Genomic DNA, 22,781 nt, shown 5'->3' with positions numbered 1-22,781 from the left:
TCTCTTTCTCTCTCCCCTTCTTTCTCTCTCCCCTTCTTTCTCTCTCCCCTTCTTTCTCTCTCCCCTTCTTTCTCTCTCCCCTTCTTTCTTTCTCCCCTTCTTTCTTTCTCCCCTTCTTTCTCTCTCCCCTTCTTTCTCTCCCCTTCTTTCTCTCTCTCCAACTTTCTCTCTCTCCCACACTTCAAATAATATTCCCGTCAGCAAAGCGATGGGTTGTATTTCCTGGTATATAATATTTCACAGCAAGTTCGATGTTTGTCACTAGAATGTTCTGCTTAATATCTCCCTTGATGTTGTTATTTTATTTTATTTTATTTTTTTTAACCTTGTTTTTAGGTTACAAGTGTACGTTGCAATAAATAGATGACCATACATGGGTATATTAATCGTTTTTTGTAGCTTTTATTTAAATTGTAGTTTAATGTCCAATTTTGGACTTCATTGTAATTTCACTCACCCCTCCCCACTTTTCTCTCTGACACCCCCTGCAGAGAGTACCAGCGAGTTCATCATGGGAGCAAGCTATGAAGATGATAATCAATGATCCACGTTACAGGTACATGGTACAAGGAAAATATGGCATTTCTATTTTCTTTTGCATATGGTAAAATATTTTTTGAGACCAAGTAATATTGACGTCCGACACGATGATCCAGAGGTAGTGAGTGCACTTGCCTCTGAGTTGTATAGCGTAGGTGTGATTCTCGGTGCGACTATATGCTGTTAGATTTGTTTCACAGGCAGAGCATTGCACCACAAAGTGTGCCGTCCCACGGAAGGACTTTAAGCTGGAGACCCATCAACCAGTGCTAGGTGGACATTAAAGATATCACAGTTGGTGGACATTTTAAAAAAGTATGCGAGTTATTGACGGTACCCTCGGCAAATTACTCTTCTGATTACTGTTGGAAGGCAATGGCAAACCACCTCATGTAAAGCTGTGGTGATGCTTTGGCAGCACTTAACCTGCCTTAAGGAAGAGCACCAAAGAGAGAGAGAGAGAGAGAGAGAGAGAGAGAGAGAGAGAGTGTGCAGTGATTAATTTTGCTTGTTCTCTAATTTTAGTGCTCTTCCAAAGCTGAGTGAAAAGAAACAAGCTTTCAATGGTTACAAAACACAACGGGACAAAGAGGAGAAAGAAGAGGCCAGAACGAGGGCAAAGGAGGCGAAGGAAAAGCTTCAACGGTTCCTTGAAGCACACGAGAAGATGAACTCTTATGTGAAATACAGGTGCCTTTGTTTGGGCAACTATTAGTGATATAAACTTTAGTCATCATTGCACAATGCACATGATCTGCCTGAGAGTAGGTGAATGTTATTGAAACATTTTTTTTTAAACCATAGACCTTTTATTTGCTTCTTATTTAAATGCCTTCCAATCCCCAAACTTATTTTCAAACAGGAAAGCTGAACAGCTTTTTGGTCATTTTGAAGTTTGGAATAATGTCCCAGAACGAGACCGCAATGAGATCTATGAAGATGTTTTGTTTTACATTGCAAAAAAGGAAAAGGTAAGAATGCAGGAAGTGAAGTGCTTCTGTGGAATTCATCCTCAAATGCTTTTGACAATATTTAGTTTTAATTAGCCTCGCCTTTCCGGGAGAGGGTATTGTAATTAGTGAGTCATGCGAGTGTGTCAGTCACTGAGTCCGAACACAGACCAACTTTAATATAGCACCCAAGCAGCCTTAAGCACTGTTTGATATTGTCTAATGTAAACATAATAGTTTTTACTTCTAATTGTATACCGCAAGTGGTGGAAGTATTGGTCAGAAGAAGAGTGGACATATGTTGTGTGCAAGAGACGAGATGGAAGGGAAGTGGTGTGAGAATGGTGAAGGGTAGGCAGGGACAGAAATACAAGTTTGTGTGGCAAGGGTGCCCGGAGGGCGTGAATGGCATTGGTGTCCTGTTTTCTGAGGAGTTTGTAGACAGCGTGGTGAGTGTGACTAGGTGAGTGATAGGTTGATGATGGTGAAAATGATGATTGGAAAGCTCTTGGTGAACGTCATCTCGGGATATGCTCCGCAGGTTGGTCGGAGCGATGAAGAGAAGGACAAGTTCTGGTGTGCGATAGAGAAGCTGATGGAAAACATGAAAGATGCGGAAGTTGTTGTGGTAGGAGGAGACCTAAATGGACATGTGGGAAGGAGTATGGACGGTTTTGAAGGAGTTGATGGGGGTTACGGATATGGTGTGAGAAATGGAGAAGGTGAAAGAATTTTGGAGTTTTCTGATGGAGCTGATTTGTTGATTTGTAATACTCAGTTCCAGAAGGGATAATAAGCTTGTGTCAGGTGGGTCGACGACAACCGTTGACTACCTGATGGTGCGTAGGCGAGATAGGGGGTACCTCCGGGACACAAAGGTGATCCCGGGGGAGGAGGCTGTTTCACAGCACCACTTGGTTGTCTGTGACATAAGGGTGAAAGGTGCGAGGAGAGCTCGGCGGGTGAAGTACCAACCGAGAATGAAGGTGTGGAGGTTGAAAGAGGTGACAGTAAGGGAGGCATTAACAGAGAGGCTGAGTAGGGTAGAGGATGATGTGGTTGAGCTTGAACGTGGGTGGATGTCAATGAAAGATAGTCTGTTGGGAGCCGTTGGTGAGGTATGTGGATGAACAAAAGGACCACCGAGGCACTCGGAAACATGGTGGTGGGATGAGGAAGTTGGAAAGAGGATTGACGAGAAGAGGAAGAAGTTCAAGGAGTGGCAGAAGGCTAAGGGTATGGGAGCAGAAAAAGCAGAGCATGAAAGTTATAAGGCAGCCAAGAAGGCTGAAAAGAAAGGTAGCAAAGGCGCAGGAGGCATGTAGGAAAATGTTCGGAGAAAGCTTGGATTTGGAAGAGGGTCAGAGAGCGGTATTCAGGATTGTAAAGCAGATAGCGAAAGAGTGGTGTGATGTGATGGGGGTGAGTTGCTTGAAGGATGAAGTGGGACAAATCGTTGTGGACCCAGATGGAATTAAAGGAAGATGGAAAAGATATATGGAATTGCTGTTGAATACAGAGAATGAATGGGATGGCAACATAGAGAGTAACCCAGTTTTAGGACCGGCAGAGAAGATAACTGAGAAGGAAGTTGAGGAAGCGATAAAAGCAATGAAGAGTAGAAAAGCGGGAGGGCCGACGGGAGTTGTGGGAGATATGTTGAAGGCAGCAGGAATTTAGTGTGTGAAGAGAATGACAGAGATCTGTAATCTGGTGGTGAAAGAACGCCGCATTTCAGTGGATTGGGAACTGAGTACCCTCGTCCCTCTATACAAGGGGAAAGGTGACCCTCTGGAGTGTGGCTCGTACCGAGCGATAAAGTTATTGGAGCATGGAATGAAGGTATTGGAAAGGGTGTTGGAGAGGACGATAAGGAAGAAGGTGAAGATCGACGAAATGCAGTTTGGATTTATGCCAGGAAGAGGAACGACAGACGCGCTCTTTATTGTGAGGCAGTTGCAGGAGAAGTACATGGAGAAGAGGAAGAAGTTGTTTCTTGGGTTTGTTGATCTGGAGAAAGCATTCGATAGAGTTCCATGCGAAGTGTTGACATGGGCATTGAGGAAGTTAGAAGTGGAGGAATGGTTGATCAGAGTAGTGATGGCAATGTACAAAAGAGCGCACACAGCTGTAAGGACGAAGGGTGGGAACAGTGGAGAGTTTGAGGTGAAGGTGGGAGTGCATCAGGGGTCGGTACTAAGTCCACTACTATTTGTAGCTGTGATGGAGGTGCTGGCTCAGAACGTAAAAGAGGGTTTACCGTGGGAGTTATTGTATGCAGATGATCTGGTGTGATTGCGGAAAGTATGGATGGACTGAAGGAAAAGATGAAAAAGTGGAAGGAATGTATGGAGACAAAAGGTCTGAAGGTAAATATAGGAAAGACGAAGGTGATGGCAAGTGGTAAAGCATGTGGTGAGGTGGAAAGAACTGGGAAGTGGCCATGTGCTGTGTGCAGGAAGGGTGTCGGAGTGAACTCCATTCAATGTACAATGTGCGCTGAGTGGGTTCATCAAAAATGTAGCGGTCTGAGAGGGTCATGAACCAGTGTGGCAGCTACATTCAAATGTAAGGTGTGCACAGAGGGAGCTGCAGATGGAGGAAATGTTGAGTTGGATCTTGGAGACGGCGTGAAGCTGGAAGGTGTGAAAACATTTTGCTACCTCCGAGACATGCTGAATGGAGAAGGTGGATCAGACTCGGCAACGGTTGCGAGAGTGAGATGTGCATGGAAGAAGTTTTGGGAACTGAGTGGCGTGCTGATGAGGAGGAGAGTGTCGCTGAAGCTGAAGGGAAAGGTGTATGCTGCATGTGTGAGAAGTGTTTGATTTATGGGAGCGAGACATGGGTCATGAATGTAGAGCAGCAACTAAGGCTGGAAAGGGTAGAAATGCGAATGGTTCGGTGGATGTGCGGAGTATCGTTGAGAGAGAGGAAGACAAATGATGAATTGCGAAAGATGATGGGAATAGAGCCTGTGATTGATGCTGTGAAGAGGATCAGGTTGAGATGGTTTGGTCATGTGTTGAGGAAGGATGAAAGTGACTGGTTGAGAAGAGTGATGGAAATGAATGTAGAAGGAAGTAGAGGACGGGGAAGACAGAGAAAGACTTGGCTAAAGATGGTAGAAGAAGAAATGCGGGCAAGGGGGGTTAACAAGGAGAGATGCAGAAAATAGGGCAAAATGGAGAAGATTGTCTTGGGGACCGCAAGGCTCACCCCCACTCTAGCAGGGAAAATGGCCTTAAAATGCATGTTGTTGTTGTTGTATACCGCACCTTTCCTATGCCATCTCCAGGCGCTGCATAACGTCATTGCCGGGCACCGAAGGGCGCTCGGCAATGACGCACGCTGAAAGGGAGTACAATAATACCCCGGCCTACGTCATTAATTGGTTCCATAAGCCGTGACGTAACTCGGTTGTTGACGTAAACCGGGCGTAATGTCTTAAAAATGCCTTAAAACGAAGCCAAACACCGTAATTCGTAAAACTAGAGTAAATAACTGGAGGAGGCTGCGGCTTCGCCCTGAGTCTTTGCCGCTCCCCGTCGGGAGTCCCTCCGTTGTTTTCTATCGGTCGGGTCTGCTCCTCGAACGGGGTGACCGGCACGGACGTGTAGACCGTGAGCTGGCTGGTGTGCCGAGTGGCTCCGCGGCCCGCTTCACCACGGCGTGCTTTACCCAACGTGTCCGAGCAGTTTCACCGGTGGTCGTGTCGTGTCGTCCGACGAACGAACGAGCTCAGGGTTCCGTGAACCCGGCCGCCCCGGGGATCGACGCTCGCCTCCGAGTCGTAGGCGTGCCCCGTCTTTCCTCGAGCGGCCGAAGTTGCTTGCTTCTTTATTTTTGGACGATGCGATATACGCAAAAACGACGACGTACAGGCAGGCATTTGCAAATCCATGCACATGTGCACATGCACACGTCGATCGGTTCTTTACAAGGATATGCATCAACAACAACTTGCTACTCCCTGCACCACAGATGTCAATTTCCAAACAATTTACCTACTCCCTCGACCTAACTTTAAACTACCCTCCCCGGGTATTCGTGAAGGGGTCCATCCTCCCCCATCCACTCCTTCGCACCATGCACTCCACACCACTAAATCCACACTACTCACTCCACACACCATTTATTCCCACACACCAAGTATTCTCTCAATTTATCCACTTGCACCCCATGCAAGTCAATCACTCAACACCATTACACATGTCCTCAATACACCACTCATACACTTTCTCCGGTCATCCCAGACCATTGCCTCATTTCACCAAGTTCAACCATAACCAGATTCTCACGCACACAACCATTCTCGACCAATGCCTCATTTCACCACGTTCATTCCAAAGATCCTCATTCAATTCCTCATTTGCGCCTAAAGCTCACCCTCATACTCACACACATGATACACCAAGATACAAGAGCGGCTTCAGCTTGAAGTCGCCGGTGCAATTACCCCCAAGCATTAGCGTTAGCCGCTCCTTCGTGACTTTGTAGCCTGGCATGGTCTTCTCCTCCTTCGAGATAAAGGAGATGATGATGTAGGAGTGACGTAAAGTCGCACATAATGACGTTCGCTGAACTGAAATTTACTCTAGAAGAGTGGCGTAAAGTCGGATTTGACGTAGGTCGAACTGGCGAAAACCGGGTATGACTGTACTCAGTTTTCACTCTGTTTGTTGTACACCGCTCCTTTCCGATGCCATCTCCAGGCATTGCAAAACGTCATTGCCGGGCACCGAAGGGGGCTCGGCAGTGACGCACGCTGAAAGGGAGTACTCAGTTTTCACTCTGGTTGTTTGTTTGTTTGTTTTCTTGTTTGTTTGTCCGGGCGATATCTCAGCCATCCTTTGAGCTAGGAAGCTGAAATTTCGGCACAATAGTGAGCAAGTCCTTTGTCAAAAATGATATTTTTTGTGTTTTGATTAATCAATTAATTGAGGAGTTATTTAATTATTAGCGTTTAATTTACTTATATATTTCCTTTCTCTTCTGGGCATTATCTCTGGTACCTTTTGAGCTAGGAAGCTGATATTTGGACATGCCAATGACCAAGTGATTTGGCTGCAAATGATATTTTTGATTTATTGATTAATCAATGAATTAATTAAGCGATTGATTATTTAATTATTTGATTAATGACTAAAAAAATTTTTTTTAAGTTACAGATTCCGATGAAATGGTTGTGGTTTATTTGTTCTGTGACCAAATTGATTAATAATTTAATTTTTTAATGATTATTATTTATTTATTTTCACTATTAATCATTTATTTATTTTCTTTCTCATTTGGCCAATATCTCGGGCACCTTTTGAGCTGGGAAGCTAATATTTGGACATGGCAGTGACGAAGTGATGTGGCTATCAAGGATATTTTTGATTTATTGATTAATCATTTAATCGATTAATTATTTATTGATTAATTGATTAATTATTTAATTTTTTATTAATGACTTATCTAATTAGATTTCTAAAAGATACATCTTCGGATGAAGCACTAGTAGTTTAGTTATGCTATTAGCCAATTGATTAAGACAATATTTTATAATAATCTTTTATTGATTTTAATTATGCAATTAATCAATCAATTATTGTACACCTCTCCCTCCCAATGCAGTCTCCATGAGCTGCAGCGCGGTATTGCCGGGCTCCGGAGGCGCCCCGGCAATGCCGCGCTAATGAAATGAATGAATGATCGTTTTAAGGCCATTTTTCCCCGCTAGAGTGGGGGTTGGCCTTGCAGGCCCCATGACCTCATGGGGCCCTGTTTTGAGGCAATGTTGCGCTGTAGGATATATAATTATTTGGCATGGGGGCGGTTTACTTTGAATGTATCTGTACTTGTTTGTTGTACACCGCTCCTTTCCTATGCCTTCTCCAGGCATTGCAAAACGTCATTGCCGGGCACCGAAGGCAGCTCGGCAGTGACGCACGCTGAAAGGGAGTACTTAGTTTTCACTCTGGTTGTTACTTGCCGGAAAAGATTCCGGCAAGTATGTTGATCTGTTCGTTTGTTTATCTGTCTGTCTGTCTGTCTGTCTGTTTGTTACTTGCCGGAAAAAATTCCGGCAAGTATGTTGAGCTGTTCGTTTGTCTGTTTGTTACTTGCCGGAAAAAAATTTCCGGCAAGTATGTTGATCTGTTCGTTACTTGCCGGAAAAGATTCCGGCAAGTATGTTGATCTGTTCGTTTGTTTGTTACTTGCCGGAAAAGATTCCGGCAAGTATGTTGATCTGTTCGTTTGTTTGTCTGTTTGTCTGTCTGTCTGTCTGTTTGTCTGTCTGTTTGCAGCACTGCGTCTACACCGTTGCACGGAGAATCGCCAAACTTTGCACACATATTGGTCTTGCTCTGGAATAGACTGTGCCCAATTGATGACGTCATCGGTGACGTGGTTCGGCCGCCATCTTGGAAAAACCGAAAAACTTTGCACCTCTATATCTCCGAAAGTACTGAACAGAAAAAATTGAGACATGGCTCATTGTAAAGAACTCTCCATGGGGAATAAAATATGTTAATGATGACATCATCAGTCACGTGGTTCGGTCGCCATCTTGGAAAAACGGCAAAACGTTGCGCCACTATATCTCCAAAAGTGCTGAACAGAAAAAATTGAGACATGGCTCATTGTAAAGAACTCTCCATGGGGAATAAAATATGTTAATGATGACGTCATATGTCACGTGGTCGGCCGCCATCTTGGAAAAACGGCAAAACTTTGCACCACTATATCTCCAAAAGTGCTGAACAGAAAAAATTGAGACATGGCTCATTGTAAAGAACTCTCCATGGGAAATAAAATATGTTAATGATGACGTCATCAGTCACGTGGTCGGCCGCCATCTTGGAAAAACGGCAAAACTTTGCACCACGAAATCTCCAAAAGTGCTGAACAGAAAAAATTGAGACATGGCTCATTGTAAAGAACTCTCCATGGGGAATAAAATATGTTAATGATGATGTCATATGTCACGTGGTCGGCCGCCATCTTGGAAAAACGGCAAAACTTTGCACCACTATATCTCCAAAAGTGCTGAACAGAAAAAATTGAGACATGGCTCATTGTAAAGAACTCTCCATGGGGAATAAAATTTGTTAATGATGACGTCATATGTCACGTGGTCGGCCGCCATCTTGGAAAAACGGCAAAACTTTGCACCACTATATCTCCAAAAGTGCTGAACAGAAAAAATTGAGACATGGCTCATCGTAAAGAACTCTCCATGGGGAATAAAATATGGAAATGATGACGTCATCAGTCACGTGGTTCGGTCGCCATCTTGGAAAAAAATTGCACCTCCATATCTCTGAAAGTGCTGAATAGAAAAAATTGAGACATGGCTCATTGAAAAGAACTCTCCATGGGGAATAAAATAAGTTAATGATGACGTCATCTATCACGTGTTTCGGCCGCCATATTTGTCCTAAATGGCCGACAAAAAAGTACATTCTGGCAAGTCCTCGGTCTCTGACCGATTTTTCATTACTTGCCGGAAAAGATTCCGGCAAGTATGTTGATCTGTTCGTTTGTTTGTTACTTGCCGGAAAAGATTCCGGCAAGTATGTTGATCTGTTCGTTACTTGCCGGAAAAGTTTTTCCGGCAAGTATGTTGATCTGTTCGTTTGTCTGTTTGTTACTTGCCGGAAAAATTTTCCGGCAAGTATGTTGATCTGTTCGTTTGTTTGTCTGTCTGTCTGTCTGTCTGTCTGTTTGTCTGTCTGTCTGTTTGCAGCACTGCGTCTACACCGTTGCACGTAGAATCGCCAAACTTTGCACACATATTGGTCTTGCCCTGGAATAGACTGTGCCCAATTGATGACGTCATCGGTGACGTGGTTCGGCCGCCATCTTGGAAAAACGAAAAACTTTGCACCTCTATATCTCCGAAAGTACTGAACAGAAAAAATTGAGACATGGCTCATTGTAAAGAACTCTCCATGGGGAATAAAATATGGAAATGATGACGTCATCAGTCACGTGGTTCGGTCGCCATCTTGGAAAAACGGCAAAACGTTGCGCCACTATATCTCCAAAAGTGCTGAACAGAAAAAATTGAGACATGGCTCATCGTAAAGAACTCTCCATGGGGAATAAAATATGTTAATGATGACGTCATATGTCACGTGGTCGGCCGCCATTTTGGAAAAACGGCAAAACTTTGCACCACTATATCTCCAAAAGTGCTGAACAGAAAAAATTGAGACATGGCTCATTGTAAAGAACTCTCCATGGGGAATAAAATATGTTAATGATGACGTCATATGTCACGTGGTCGGCCGCCATCTTGGAAAAACGGCAAAACTTTGCACCACTATATCTCCAAAAGTGCTGAACAGAAAAAATTGAGACATGGCTCATTGTAAAGAACTCTCCATGGGGAATAAAATATGTTAATGATGACGTCATCGGTCACGTGGTTCGGCCGCCATCTTCGAAAAAACGAAATCTTTGCACCTCTATATCTCCGAAAGAGCTGAATAGAAAAAATTGAGACATGGCTCATTGTAAAGAACTCTCCATGGGGAATAAAATATGGTAATGATGATGTCATAGGTGCCTCCATTATGATGTCATAATTCGACAAGTACAAAACTTACTCCTGACAAATCTCACACTCTTACTATGTCTCTCCGAAAAGATCGACTGGACAACCCTCCCATCTACTTTCTCAACAATCCTCTCCAAGAAGTTCTGTCGCTCAAGATTTTGGGTCTCACTATCTGCCATGATCTTTCTTGGGAAAACCACATTTCCAAGCTGGCCTCCAAAGCCAGTCGCCGACTGGGCATCCTCCGTCGTGCGAAGTCCTTCCTCGGCACACCTGAGCTCCTCACCACATACAAGGCTTTCATCCGCAGCTCAATGGAATACTGTTCTCCCCTATGGGCCGGTGCTCCTGCCTCACACCTAGCTCGGCTTCACGCTGTTGAAAGCAAAGCTTTCAGAATTATTGGAATCTCCCGCGATGAAGCTATCTCTGAGGGCCTTTCACTCACTCACCGCAGGCAGGTAGGTGGTCTTTCTGTCTACTACCGACTCCTCTCCGGCCTTGCTCCCCCAGCTCTCTCTGTGCTCTGTCCCCCAAATATTCCTACAGGTCGCACAAGATCTGCCAGCAACCCTCTGATGGTTAAACTGCCGAAATCTCGGCTATCCGCTCACCTTCACTCTTTCATTCCTCTTTTCTCCCGCCTCTGGAACAAACTCCCTCACTCCCTTCAATCCCACTCCTCCCTCCAGGTCTTTAAAACAGCTGTTCACCACCATCTCTTATCTTCCCCCATCCAAAACCTTGATCTTTTCTACCCCCGCTAATTCACCCCAGATCCACCTTGTTTGAAATTCCAACTTCTTTCCTGGAAGTCCTGGCAGTGTCCATATGTTTTATACCTCTCCCACTGCCCCCTTCCCACGCCCCCCCCCCCCAAAGCCCTCGACCTCTCTCAGATCTCTCGATGTCTCCATGTCTCTCGGTCCCTGCTCTCAAATGTTGTGTTTGTGTCCTTCCCCCTCTCTCCCCATCTTGTCTACCGCTCCCTATGTTATATGTTTTATGTGTCGGTTTGTCTTTCTGTGTGTTCATGTGATTAATGTTCGCTCTTTCACGAGCCTCGATATTGTATACAAAAAAAAAAAAAAAAAAAAAAAAAAAAAACCATCCGATCAAGATGAAATTTCTTGAGCATCATCAAGGAATAAATTAGTTTAGAAAACAAATAATGATGACGTCATTGTTCACGTGGTTCGGCCGTTATATTTGTCCAAAATGGCCGATAAAAAGTACTTTCCGGCAAGTCCTCGGTCTCTGACCGATTTTTCATCTGTCTGTTTGTCTGTTTGTTACTTGCCGGAAAAATTTTTCCGGCAAGTATGTTGATCTGTTCGTTTGTCTGTTTGTCTGTCTGTCTGTCTGTTTGTCTGTCTGTCTGTCTGTTTGCAGCACTGCGTCTACACCGTTGCACGGAGAATCGCCAAACTTTGCACACATATTGGTCTTGCCCTGGAATAGACTGTGCCCAATTGATGACGTCATCGGTGACGTGGTTCGGCCGCCATCTTGGAAAAACCGAAAAACTTTGCACCTCTATATCTCCGAAAGTACTGTACAGAAAAAATTGAGACATGGCTCATTGTAAAGAACTCTCCATGGGGAATAAAATATGTTAATGATGACGTCATATGTCACGTGGTCGGCCGCCATCTTGGAAAAACGGCAAAAATTTGCACCACTATATCTCCAAAAGTGCTGAACAGAAAAAATTGAGACATGGCTCATTGTAAAGAACGCTCCATGGGGAATAAAATATGTTAATGATGACGTCATCAGTCACGTGGTAGGCCGCCATCTTGGAAAAACAGAAAAACTTAGCACCTCCATATCTCCGAAAGTGCTGAATAGAAAAAATTGAGACATGGCTCATTGTAAAGAACTCTCCATGGGGAATAAAATATGTTAATGATGACGTCATCAGTCACGTGGTTCGGCCGCCATCTTGGAAAATGGCAAAACTTTGCACCACTATATCTCCAAAAGTGCTGAACAGAAAAAATTCAGACATGGCTCATTGGAAAGAACTCTCCATGGGCAATAAAATATGTTAATGATGACGTCATATGTCACGTGGTCGGCCGCCATCTTGGAAAAACCGAAAAACTGTGCACCTCCATATCTCTGAAAGTACTGAATGGAAAAAATTGAGACATGGCTCATTGTAAAGATCTCTCCATGGGGAATAAAATATGTTAATGATGACGTCATTGGTCACGTGGTTCAGCAGCCATATTTGTCCTAAATGGAGAATAAAAAAGTAAATTCCGGCAAGTCCTCGGTCTCTGACCGATTTTTCATTTGTCTGTTTGTTACTTGCCGGAAAAGATTCCGGCAAGTATGTTGATCTGTTCGTTTGTTTGTCTGTTTGTCTGTCTGTCTGTTTGCAGCACTGCGTCTACACCGTTGCACGTAGAATCGCCAAACTTTGCACACTTATTGGTCTTGCCCTGGAATAGACTGTGCCCAATTGATGACGTCATCGGTGACGTGGTTCGGCCGCCATCTTGGAAAAACTTTGCACATCTTTTTCTCCGAAAGTGCTGAACAGAAAAAATTGAGACATGGATCATTGTAAAGAACTCTCCATTGGGAATAAAACTTGTTAATGATGACGTCATAGGTCACGTGGTTCGGCCGCCATCTTGGAAAAACCGAAGAAAATTTGCACCTCCATATCTCCGAAAGTACTGAATAGAAAAAATTGAGACATGGCTCATTGTAAAGAACTCTCCATTGGGAATAAAACATGTTAATGATGACGTCATAGGTCACGTGGTTCGGCCGCCATCTTGGGAAAACCGAAAAATGTTGCGCCACTATATCTCCAAAAGTGCTGAACAGAAAAAATTGAGACATGGCTCATTGTAAAGAACTCCCCATGGGGAATAAAATATGTTAATGATGACGTCATATGTCACGTGGTTCGGCCGCCATCTTGGAAAAACCGAAAAACTTTGCACCACTCTATCTCCAAAAGTGCTGAACAGAAAAAATTGAGACATGGCTCATTGTAAAGAACTCTCCATGGGGAATAAAATATGTTAATGATGATGCCATCGGTCACGTGGTTCGGCCGCCATCTTGGAAAAACGGCAAAAACTTTGCACCACTATATCTCCAAAAGTGCAGAATGGAAAAAATTGTGACATGGCTCATTGTAAAGAACTCTCCATGGGGAATAAAATATGTTAATGATGACGTCATCGGTCAGGTGGTTCGGCCGCCATCTTGGAAAAACCGAAAAACTTTGCACCTCCATATCTCCGAAAGTGCTGAACAGAAAAAATAGAGACATGGATCATTGTAAAGAACTCTCCATGGGGAATAAAATATGTTAATGATGACGTCATATGTTAAGTGGTCGGCCGCCATCTTGGAAAAACGGCAAAACATTGCACCACGATATCTCCAAAAGTGCTGAACCGAAAAAATTGAGACATGGCTCATTGTAAAGAACTCTCCATGGGGAATAAAATATGTTAATGATGACGTCATATGTCACGAGGTCGGCCGCCATCTTGGAAAAACGGCAAAACTTTGCACCACTATATCTCCAAAAGTGCTGAACAGAAAAAATTGAGACATGGCTCATTGTAAAGAACTCTCCATGGGGAATAAAATATGTTAATGATGACGTCATAGGTCACGTGGTTCGGCCGCCATCTTGGAAAAACGGCAAAACTTTGTACCACGAAAGCTCCAAAAGTGCTGAACAGAAAAAATTGAGACATGGCTCATTGTAAAGAACTCTCCATGGGGAATAAAATATGTTAATGATGTCATATGTCACGTGGTCGGCCGCCATCTTGGAAAAACCGAAAAACGTTGCACCTCCATATCTCCGAAAGTGCTCAATAGAAAAAATTGAGACATGGCCCATTGTAAAGAACTCTCCATGGGGAATGAAATATGTTAATGATGATGTCATCAGTCACGTGGTTCGGCCGCCATCTTGGAAAAACCGAAAAACCTCGCACCTCCATATCTCCGAAAGTGCTGAATAGAAAAAATTGAGAAATGGCTCATTGTAAAGAACTCTCCATGTGGAATAAAATATGTTAATGATGACGTCATCTGTCACGTGGTTCGCCCGCCATCTTGGAAAAACCGAAAAACGTTGCAATTCCACATCTCCAAAAGTCCTGAATAGAAAAAATTGAGACTTGGCTCATTGTAAACAACTCTCCACGGGGAATAAAATATGTTAATGATGACATCATCGGTCACGTGGTTCGGCCGCCATATTTGTCCTAAATGGCCAATAAAAAAGTACATTCCGGCAAGTCCTCGGTCTCTGACCGATTTTTCATCTGTTTGTCTGTTTGTCTGTTTGCAGCACTGCGTCTACACCGTTGCACGGAGAATCGCCAAACTTTGCACACATATTGGTCTTGCCCTGGAATAGACTGTGCCCAATTGATGACGTCATTGGTCACGTGGTTCGGCCGCCATCTTGGAAAAACTTTGCACCTCTATATCTCCGAAAATGCTGAACAGAAAAAATTGAGACATGGCTCATTGTAAAGAACTCTCCATGGGGAATAAAATATGTTAATGATGACGTCATCAGTCACGTGGTTCGGCCGCCATCTTGGAAAAACCGAAAAAATTTGTACTTCTGTATCTCCAAAAGTGCTGAATAGAAAAAATTGAGACATGGCTCATTGTAAAGAACTCTCCATGGGGAATAAAATATGTTAATGATGACGTCATCAGTCACGTGGTTCGGCCGCCATCTTGGAAAAACCGAAAAACTTTGCAATGCCACATCTCCAAAAGTCCTAAATAGAAAAAATTGAGACATGGCTCATTGTAAACAACTCTCCACGGGGAATAAAATATGTTAATGATGACATCATCGGTCACGTGGTTCGGCCGCCATATTTGTCCTAAATGGCCGATAAAAAAGTAAATTCCGGCAAGTCCTCGGTCTCTGACCGATTTTTCATCTGTCTGTCTGTCTGTCTGTCTGTTTGTCTGTCTGTTTGCAGCACTGCGTCTACACCGTTGCACGTAGAATCGCCAAACTTTGCACACATTGGTCTTGCCCTGGAATAGACTGTGCCCAATTGATGACGTCATCGGTGACGTGGTTCGGCCGCCATCTTGGAAAAACCGAAAAACTTTGCACTTCTATATCTCCGAAAGTACTGAACAGAAAAAATTGAGACATGGCTCATTGTAAAGAACTCTCCATGGGGAATAAAATATGTTAATGATGACATCATCAGTCACGTGGTCGGCCGCCATCTTGGAAAAACGGCAAAACTTTGCACCACGAAATCTCCAAAAGTGCTGAACAGAAAAAATTGAGACATGGCTCATTGTAAAGAACTCTCGATGGGGAATAAAATATGTTAATGATGACATCATCAGTCACGTGGTCGGCCGCCATCTTGGAAAAACGGCAAAACTTTGCACCACGAAATCTCCAAAAGTGCTGAACAGAAAAAATTGAGACATGGATCATTGTAAAGAACTCTCCATTGGGAATAAAACATGTTAATGATGACGTCATAGGTCACGTGGTTCGGCCGCCATCTTGGAAAAACCGAAAAACGTTGCGCCACTATATCTCCAAAAGTGCTGAACAGAAAAAATTGCGACATGGCTCATTGTAAAGAACTCTCCATGTGGAATAAAATATGTTAATGATGACGTCATAGGTCACGTGGTTCGGCCGCCATCTTGGAAAAACCGAAAAACTTAGCACCTCCATATCTCCAAAAGTGCTGAATATAAAAAATTGAGACATGGCTCATTGTAAAGAAACCTCCATGGGGAATAAAATATGTTAATGATGATACCATCGGTCACGTGGTTCGGCCGCCATCTTGGAAAAACGGGAAAACTTTGCACCACTCTATCTCCAAAAGTGCAGAATGGAAAAAATTGAGACATGGCTCATTGTAAATAACTCTCCATGGGGAATAAAATATGTTAATGATGACCTCATCGGTCACGTGGTTCGGCCGCCATATTTGTCCTAAATGGCCGATAAAAAAGTACATTCCGGCAAGTCCTCGGTCTCTGACCGATTTTTCATTTTCTTGTTTGTTTGTTTGTCTGGGCGATATCTCAGCCATCCTTTGAGCTAGGAAGCTGAAATTTCGGCACAATAGTGAGCAAGTCCTTTGTCAAAAACAGTATTTTTTGTTTTTTGATTAATCAATTAATTGAGGAGTTATTTAATTATTAGCGATTAATTAAGTACTTATTTCATTAATCAAATTTCCTTTCTCTTCTGACCATTAACTCAGGCACCTTTTGAGCTCGGAAGCTAATATTTGGACATCAGTGACCAAGTGATGTGGCTGTCAAGGATATTTTTGCTTTATTGATTAATCAATTAATCGATTAATTCTTTAATTATTCGATTAATTACTAGAAAAAAAATAATTTCAGTTACAGATTCTGATGAACTGGTGGTGATTTACGTGTTCTGTGACCGAATTGATTGATAATTTAATTTTTAATGATTATTATTTATTTATTTTCATTATTAATCATTTATTTATTTTCTTTCTCATTTGGCCAATATCTCAGGCACCTTTTGCGCTCGGAAGCTAATATTTGGACATGAGTGACCAAGTGATGTGGCTATCAAGGATATTTTTGATTTATTGATTAATCATTTAATCGATTAATTAGTTATTGATTAATCAATTAATTTTTTAATTTTTTATTAATGACCTATTTAATTACATTTTTAAAAGATACATTTTCGGATGAAGCACTGGTGGTTTAGTTATGTTATTAGCCAAATGATTAAGAAAATATTGTGTGATAAACTTTTATTGATTTTAATTATGCAATTAATCAATCAATTATTGTATACCTCTCCCTCCCAATGCAGCATCCATGAGCTGCACTGCGGTATTGTCGGGCGCCAGGGGCGCCCCGGCAATGCCGCGCTGCAGGATATTTAATTATTTGGCATGGGGGTGGTGTACTTTGAATGTATCTGTACTTGTTGTACACTGCACCTTTCCTATGCCATCTCCAGGCATTGCAAAACGTCATTGCCGGGCACCGAAGGGGGCTCGGCAGTGACGCACGCTGAAAGGGAGTACTCGGTTTTCACTCTGGTTGTTTTCTTGTTTTTGTCCCCCGTCGCACCGCGGAGCGAAAGGGGGACTATGGTTTTCCCCTCCGTCCGTGTGTCCGTCCGTCTGTGCGTGCGTAAGCAAAGGACCGCATTCGAATTTGGTGTGTGGGTGCAACCCACGTCAAAATCCAAGATGGCCACCGCCATGTATGTCTGATGCCATGTATGTCTGAACTTTGTGAGCTGAATATCTTGAAAAATAAGCGAAGTACCAACTTCTAATCTGGTGTGTGGGTGTATCTAGGCACAAGGAAGAACCCTATTGAAAATTGGGTCACCACGTCAAAATACAAGATGGCCGCCGCCATGTATGTCTGAACCTTGTGAGATGAATATCTTGAAAAATAAGTGAAGTACCAACTTCTAATTTGGTGTGGGTGTATCTCGGCATAAGGAAGAACGTTATTGAAAATTGGGGCGCCACGTCAAAATCCAAGATGGCCGCCACCATATATATGTCTGAACCTTGTGAGTGGAATATCTTGAAAAATAAGCGAAGTACCAACTTCTAATCTGGTGTGTGGGTGTATCTACGCATAAGGGAGAATGCTATTGAAAATTGGGTCGCCATGTCAAAATCCAAGATGGCCGCCTTGCGTCTTCCACTTTGTCGACTCGCATCACTTCACCGACGGGGGACCTAGGCGTAACGCTTGTCCTTCTTGTTTGTTTGTCCGGGCGATATCTCAGCCATCCTTTGAGCACGGAAGCTGAAATTTCGGTACAATAGTGAGGAAATCCTTTGTCAAAAACAGTATTTTTTTTTCCTTTTTTTTTGTATACAGAGTCTAGGCTCGTGAAAGAGCTAACATTTATCAAACAAACAAATCAAACAAACAAGCAAACAAAGTATATAAAAAGGGGAGCGGTCGACAAGATGGGGAGAGAAGGGGAGGAAGCACACAAACACAACATTTGAGAGCAGGGACATCGGGAGATGTGTGGGAGGGAGAGGGCCTGGGGGGGAGGCAGGATAGGTATAAAACGCAAGGACACCAAGGACTTCCAGGAAAGAAGTCAAAAGTCACCTCAAAAAAGTGGATTTGGGGTGAAATTAGCGGGGGTAGAAAAGATCAAGGTTTTGGATTGGAGAAGATAAGAGATGGTGGTGAACAGCCGTTTTAAAGACCTGGAGGGAGGAGTGGGATTGAAGAGAGTGAGGGAGTTTGTTCCAGAGGCGGGAGAAAAGAGGAATGAAGGAGTGAAGGTGAACAGAGAGTCTTGATTTTGGCAGTTTAACCATAAGAGGGTTGCAGTCAGATCTTGTGCGACCTGTAGGAATATTTGGGGGACAGTGCCCAGAGAGAGCTGGGGGGGGGGGGGGGGGAGCAAGGCCGGAGAGAAGTCGGTAGAAGACGGAAAGACCACCAACCTGCCTGTGGTGAGTGAGTGAAAGGCCCTCGGAGATAGCGTCATCGCGGGAGATTCCAATGATTCTGAACGCTTTGGTTTCAACAGCGTGAAGACGAGCTAGGTGTGAGGCAGGAGCACCAGCCCAGAGGGGAGAGCAGTACTCCATTGAGCTGCGGATGAAAGCCTTGTATGTGGTGAGGAGCTCAGGTGTGCCAAGGAAGGACTTCGCACGACGGAGGATGCCCAGTCGGCGACTGGCTTTGGAGGCCAGCTTGGAAATGTGGTTTTCCCAGGAAAGATCATGGCAGATAGTGAGACCCAAAAGCTTGAGTGACAGAACTTCTTGGAGAGGATTATTCAGAAAGTAGATGGGAGGGTTGTCCAGTCGGTCTTTTTGGAGAGACATCGTAAGAGTGTGAGATTTGTCAGGATTGAAAGACATGTTCCACTTGTTTGCCCAGTCTGTGATTTTGTCCAGGTCTGCAGAGAGTGAGGAGGCTGCAGACTGCCGATCTGAGGGATGAGGAATGGAGCGGCAGAGAGTGGAGTCATCAGCAAAGAGATAGAGAGGATATTCAAGAGAGTCAGAGAGATCATTTATGAAGACCAGAAAAAGCACAGGGCCCAGAACACTGCCTTGGGGAACTCCAGCCTGAACAGGAAGAGGAGATGAGAGAAACCCATTCAGGGCCACATGTTGACTACGACTATAGAGGAAGTCCGCCAGCCATGCGTGGAGATTTCCATGGATACCAAAGGAGGAGAGTTTGGTGAGCAGAGCGGGGTGCCAGACCGTATCGAAGGCACGTGATATGTCGAGAGAGACGGCTCTAATTTCCTGTTTGGCATTGAGGACCTCCATCCATTGTTGAGACAGCAGAAGCAGCATGTCCAGAGTAGAGTGGCCTGGTCTGAAACCAAATTGATGATCAGAGATCAAGCCATTGGAGAAGAGGAAAGATTTGATATCCGAAGCAATGATGGCTTCCATGACGTTGCTGATAATTGGGAGAAGGCTGATTGGTCTGTAGTTGCTAGGATCTGTTTTTGCACCTTTTTTGTGCAAAGCGGTGATGTTGGCTGATTTCCAAGCAGATGGCAGTTGACCTTGAACAAAAGAGAGGGTGAAGAGAACAGAGAGAGGGAGTGAAAGAGCGGAAGAACAGGATTTTAGGACCCGTGGGTTGATGTCGTCAGGTCCAGTTGCAGAATCAGAGTCGAGGGTTGACAGAAACTTTTCTACCTTGTCAGGAGGAAAGGACACGGAGTCCACGAGCAGCTGGGTACGACTGGGTATGGTGGGTACAGAGAGGGATGGGTTTGGGACACAAGATTTAGAGGCAAACACAGAGTTGAGGCATTCAGCTTTTTCACGTGCGGAGTCAGCTGTGTAGCCGTTTGAGGTAAGGGAGGGGATGGAGGGGGAACAAACACCAGAAACAGATTTGACCAGACGCCACCAGGATTTGGAAGAGGGAGACAGATAAGAGAGTTCGGTCTTGAGAATGGAGAGATATTGTTTCCTGGCTCTCCTGAGGGTGGACACACACTTGTTTCGGGCTTTGTGAAAGGAAATGTGATTTCCTTCCGTTATTTGCTTTCCAGGAGACGAAGGCAAGTTGTTTCTGGGCAACAGCCTCACCACACGATTCCGTGTACCATGGACAGGAGGAAGGGTATGACAACTGAAGACGAGATGGGATAAATCTGTGCATGAGAGAGAGCAGTTTGCTTTGGAAGAATTCCCAGGAAGAATTTATGTCAGAGGCAGTAGAGATGGGAGACCAGTCCAGATGATTGATGGCTGCTTGAAGACCGTGCCAGTTGGCCTGAGTGAAATGCCAGACTCGTCGACGCTGAGGAGGCTCTCTGAGAATGGTCAGAGAGATGTCCACTTTAACAAGCACATGATCAGATGAGCCGATTAATCAATTAATTGAGGAGTTATTTAATTATTAGCGATTAATTAAGTACTTATACATTTCCTTTCTCTTCTGACCATTAACTCAGGCACCTTTTGAGTTACGAAGCTGATATTTGGACATGCCAATGACCAGGTGATTTGGCTGCAAAGGATATTTTTGATTTATTAATTAATCAATTAATCGATTAATTATTGAATCATTCGATTAATGACTAATTTTTTTATTTTTTAATGTTACAGATTCTGATGAAATGGTGGTGGTTTATGTGTTCTTTGACCGAATTGATTAATAATTACATTTTTTAATGATTATTATTTATTTATTTTCATTATTAATCATTTATTTATTTTCTTTCTCATTTGGCCAATATCTCAGGCACCTTTTGAGCAGGGAAGCTAATATTTGGACATGACAGTGACCAAGTGATGTGGCTATAAAGGATATTTTTGATTTATTGATTAATCATTTAATCGATGAATTATTTATTGACTAATCAATTTATTATTTAATTTTTTTATTAATGACTTATTTAATTAAATTTCTAAAAGATACATCTTCGGATGAAGCACTCGTGGTTTAGTTATGCTATTAGCCAATTGATTAAGACAATATTTTATTGTAATCTTTTATTGATTTTAATTATGCAATTACTCAATCAATTATTGTGCACCTCTCCCTCCCAATGCAGTCTCTATGAGCTGCACCGCGGTATTGCCTGGCTCCGGAGGCGCCCCGGCAATGCTGCGCTGTGGGATATTTAATTATTTGGCATGGGGGTGGTGTACTTTGAATGTATCTGTACTTGCTTATCCTTTAGTTTATTTTGTATTTTGAAGTGTATAGATTTTGTTAAAGTTACCCGTGCCCGTTACTGAGTGTGTTTTCCCATACCTAAGTGTGTGTTTGTCCCCAACCCTAACCCTAACCCCCTCCCCCCGCACTCCCCCCCATCAACCCATTCCAAGCCTATGGGCTCAACGCATGCGCCTAAACGGCTTTAGGCACGGTTTAATAAAGTTGTTTGAATTGCCCATAAGTTTATTTTTTACCTTGAATATGCATCATGTCCGAGTTGAGAGTCATTGCATTGGTCTACACTGCTTCTCAGATCCACTGCAATTGATATACCCTGGCAAGGCTCTGCATTGATCATTGCTATGTCTAGTCAGTTTATTGTCCTCTTTTTAAGTTGTTTTGACTCTGACTGCATTTCTCCTTTGTTCCATAAAACAGGAGTTGAAGAGGTTCTGAGGTTTTTTGTGATTGGTATCTTGTAGACATGTAGATTTGTCATCATGGAATCCGATTTTTTTTTTCTGCTAGTCTCCCCTCCCCCTACCCTCTCCAAAATGAAATATCTTTAAAATAACGATTTTTTTTTTTTTGTATACTGAATCGAGGCTCGTGAAAGAGCTAACATTTATTTCACAAACAAATCAACCAGACAAACAAAATGTACAAAAAGAGGGAGCGGGAAGACAAGATGGGGAGAGAAGGGGAAGCACACAACCACAACATTTGAGAGCAGGGAGAACTAGAACGATTGACGACTCGCTACTGCATTCATGCATACATGCATGTCATTGTCCACACATACTGAAGTATGCGTGTACACAGACACTACTGCTAAGTTGAGAGTTTTTCAAGGATGCAATAGGTTTTGCAAATATTCTACTCTGGACTTTACTACACTGCAATGAACGAGCTGGATTTTATCGGGAAGAGTACGCACTTAAACGATCATCATTCAATTGAGACTTTTACACTTGTGCTAACCTTTTGTGACACACAGTAGTTTGATTTTCTTGGGCTGCAATGATTGTGATTCACACCCTTTTTCCACCTTTACTGGCACACACTCGCAGTTTATGGCTTCCTTTTTGGCATTTCACACTTTGCAATGGCTATTTAATGGAGGTTTGCACACATCTCTTAATCACTTTCCCTGATGGAGCTTCATGAACTTAAAAATGTCTTTTGAATTTGATGTGCTAAAATTAATTTTCCCTTTGCAAAATATTGCTTGATAACAAATGCTATGCGGCAAATGTCTTCGTTGCAATCTTAAATTTTTGGTTTAAGGTTGAGATTCCGGAGCTTAGTTCATAACCCAGATTTGCCCTTCGTGTCGCACCCTTTCCCAGCTTCTCCTTTCACACTCCTCCCTTTCCCAGGCTCTTCTCCCTTCATGCCCCTCCCTTTCCCAGCTTCTCCTTTCAAGCTCCACCCTTTCACAGCATCTCCCTTCATGCCCTACCCTTTCCAAAGCTTCTCCCTTCGTGCCCTACCCTTTCACAGATTCTCCCTTCGTGCCCTGCCCTTTTACAGCTTTTCCCTTCGCGCCCCACCCT

The 22,781-nt window shown here is 43.4% G+C and overlaps 1 protein-coding gene across 1 annotated transcript in view; it reads left to right on the top strand.

Moving 5' to 3' along the window:
• Positions 1-22,781, top strand: part of LOC137434524 (pre-mRNA-processing factor 40 homolog A) — a gene marked incomplete in the record, with an annotated part of 142,717 nt that overhangs the window by 76,093 nt on the left and 43,843 nt on the right. The window contains 3 exon segments of the mRNA XM_078772825.1: positions 492-556; positions 1,066-1,230; positions 1,403-1,511. Coding sequence (XP_078628951.1) covers positions 492-556; positions 1,066-1,230; positions 1,403-1,511 — 339 coding nt within the window.

This window comes from Myxine glutinosa, chromosome 1 (genome assembly GCF_964187855.1).
Source record: "Myxine glutinosa chromosome 1, kmMyxGlut1.1, whole genome shotgun sequence".
Classification (NCBI taxonomy): Eukaryota; Metazoa; Chordata; class Myxini; order Myxiniformes; family Myxinidae; genus Myxine; species Myxine glutinosa.
This window is presented reverse-complemented; position numbering and strand designations above follow the sequence as displayed.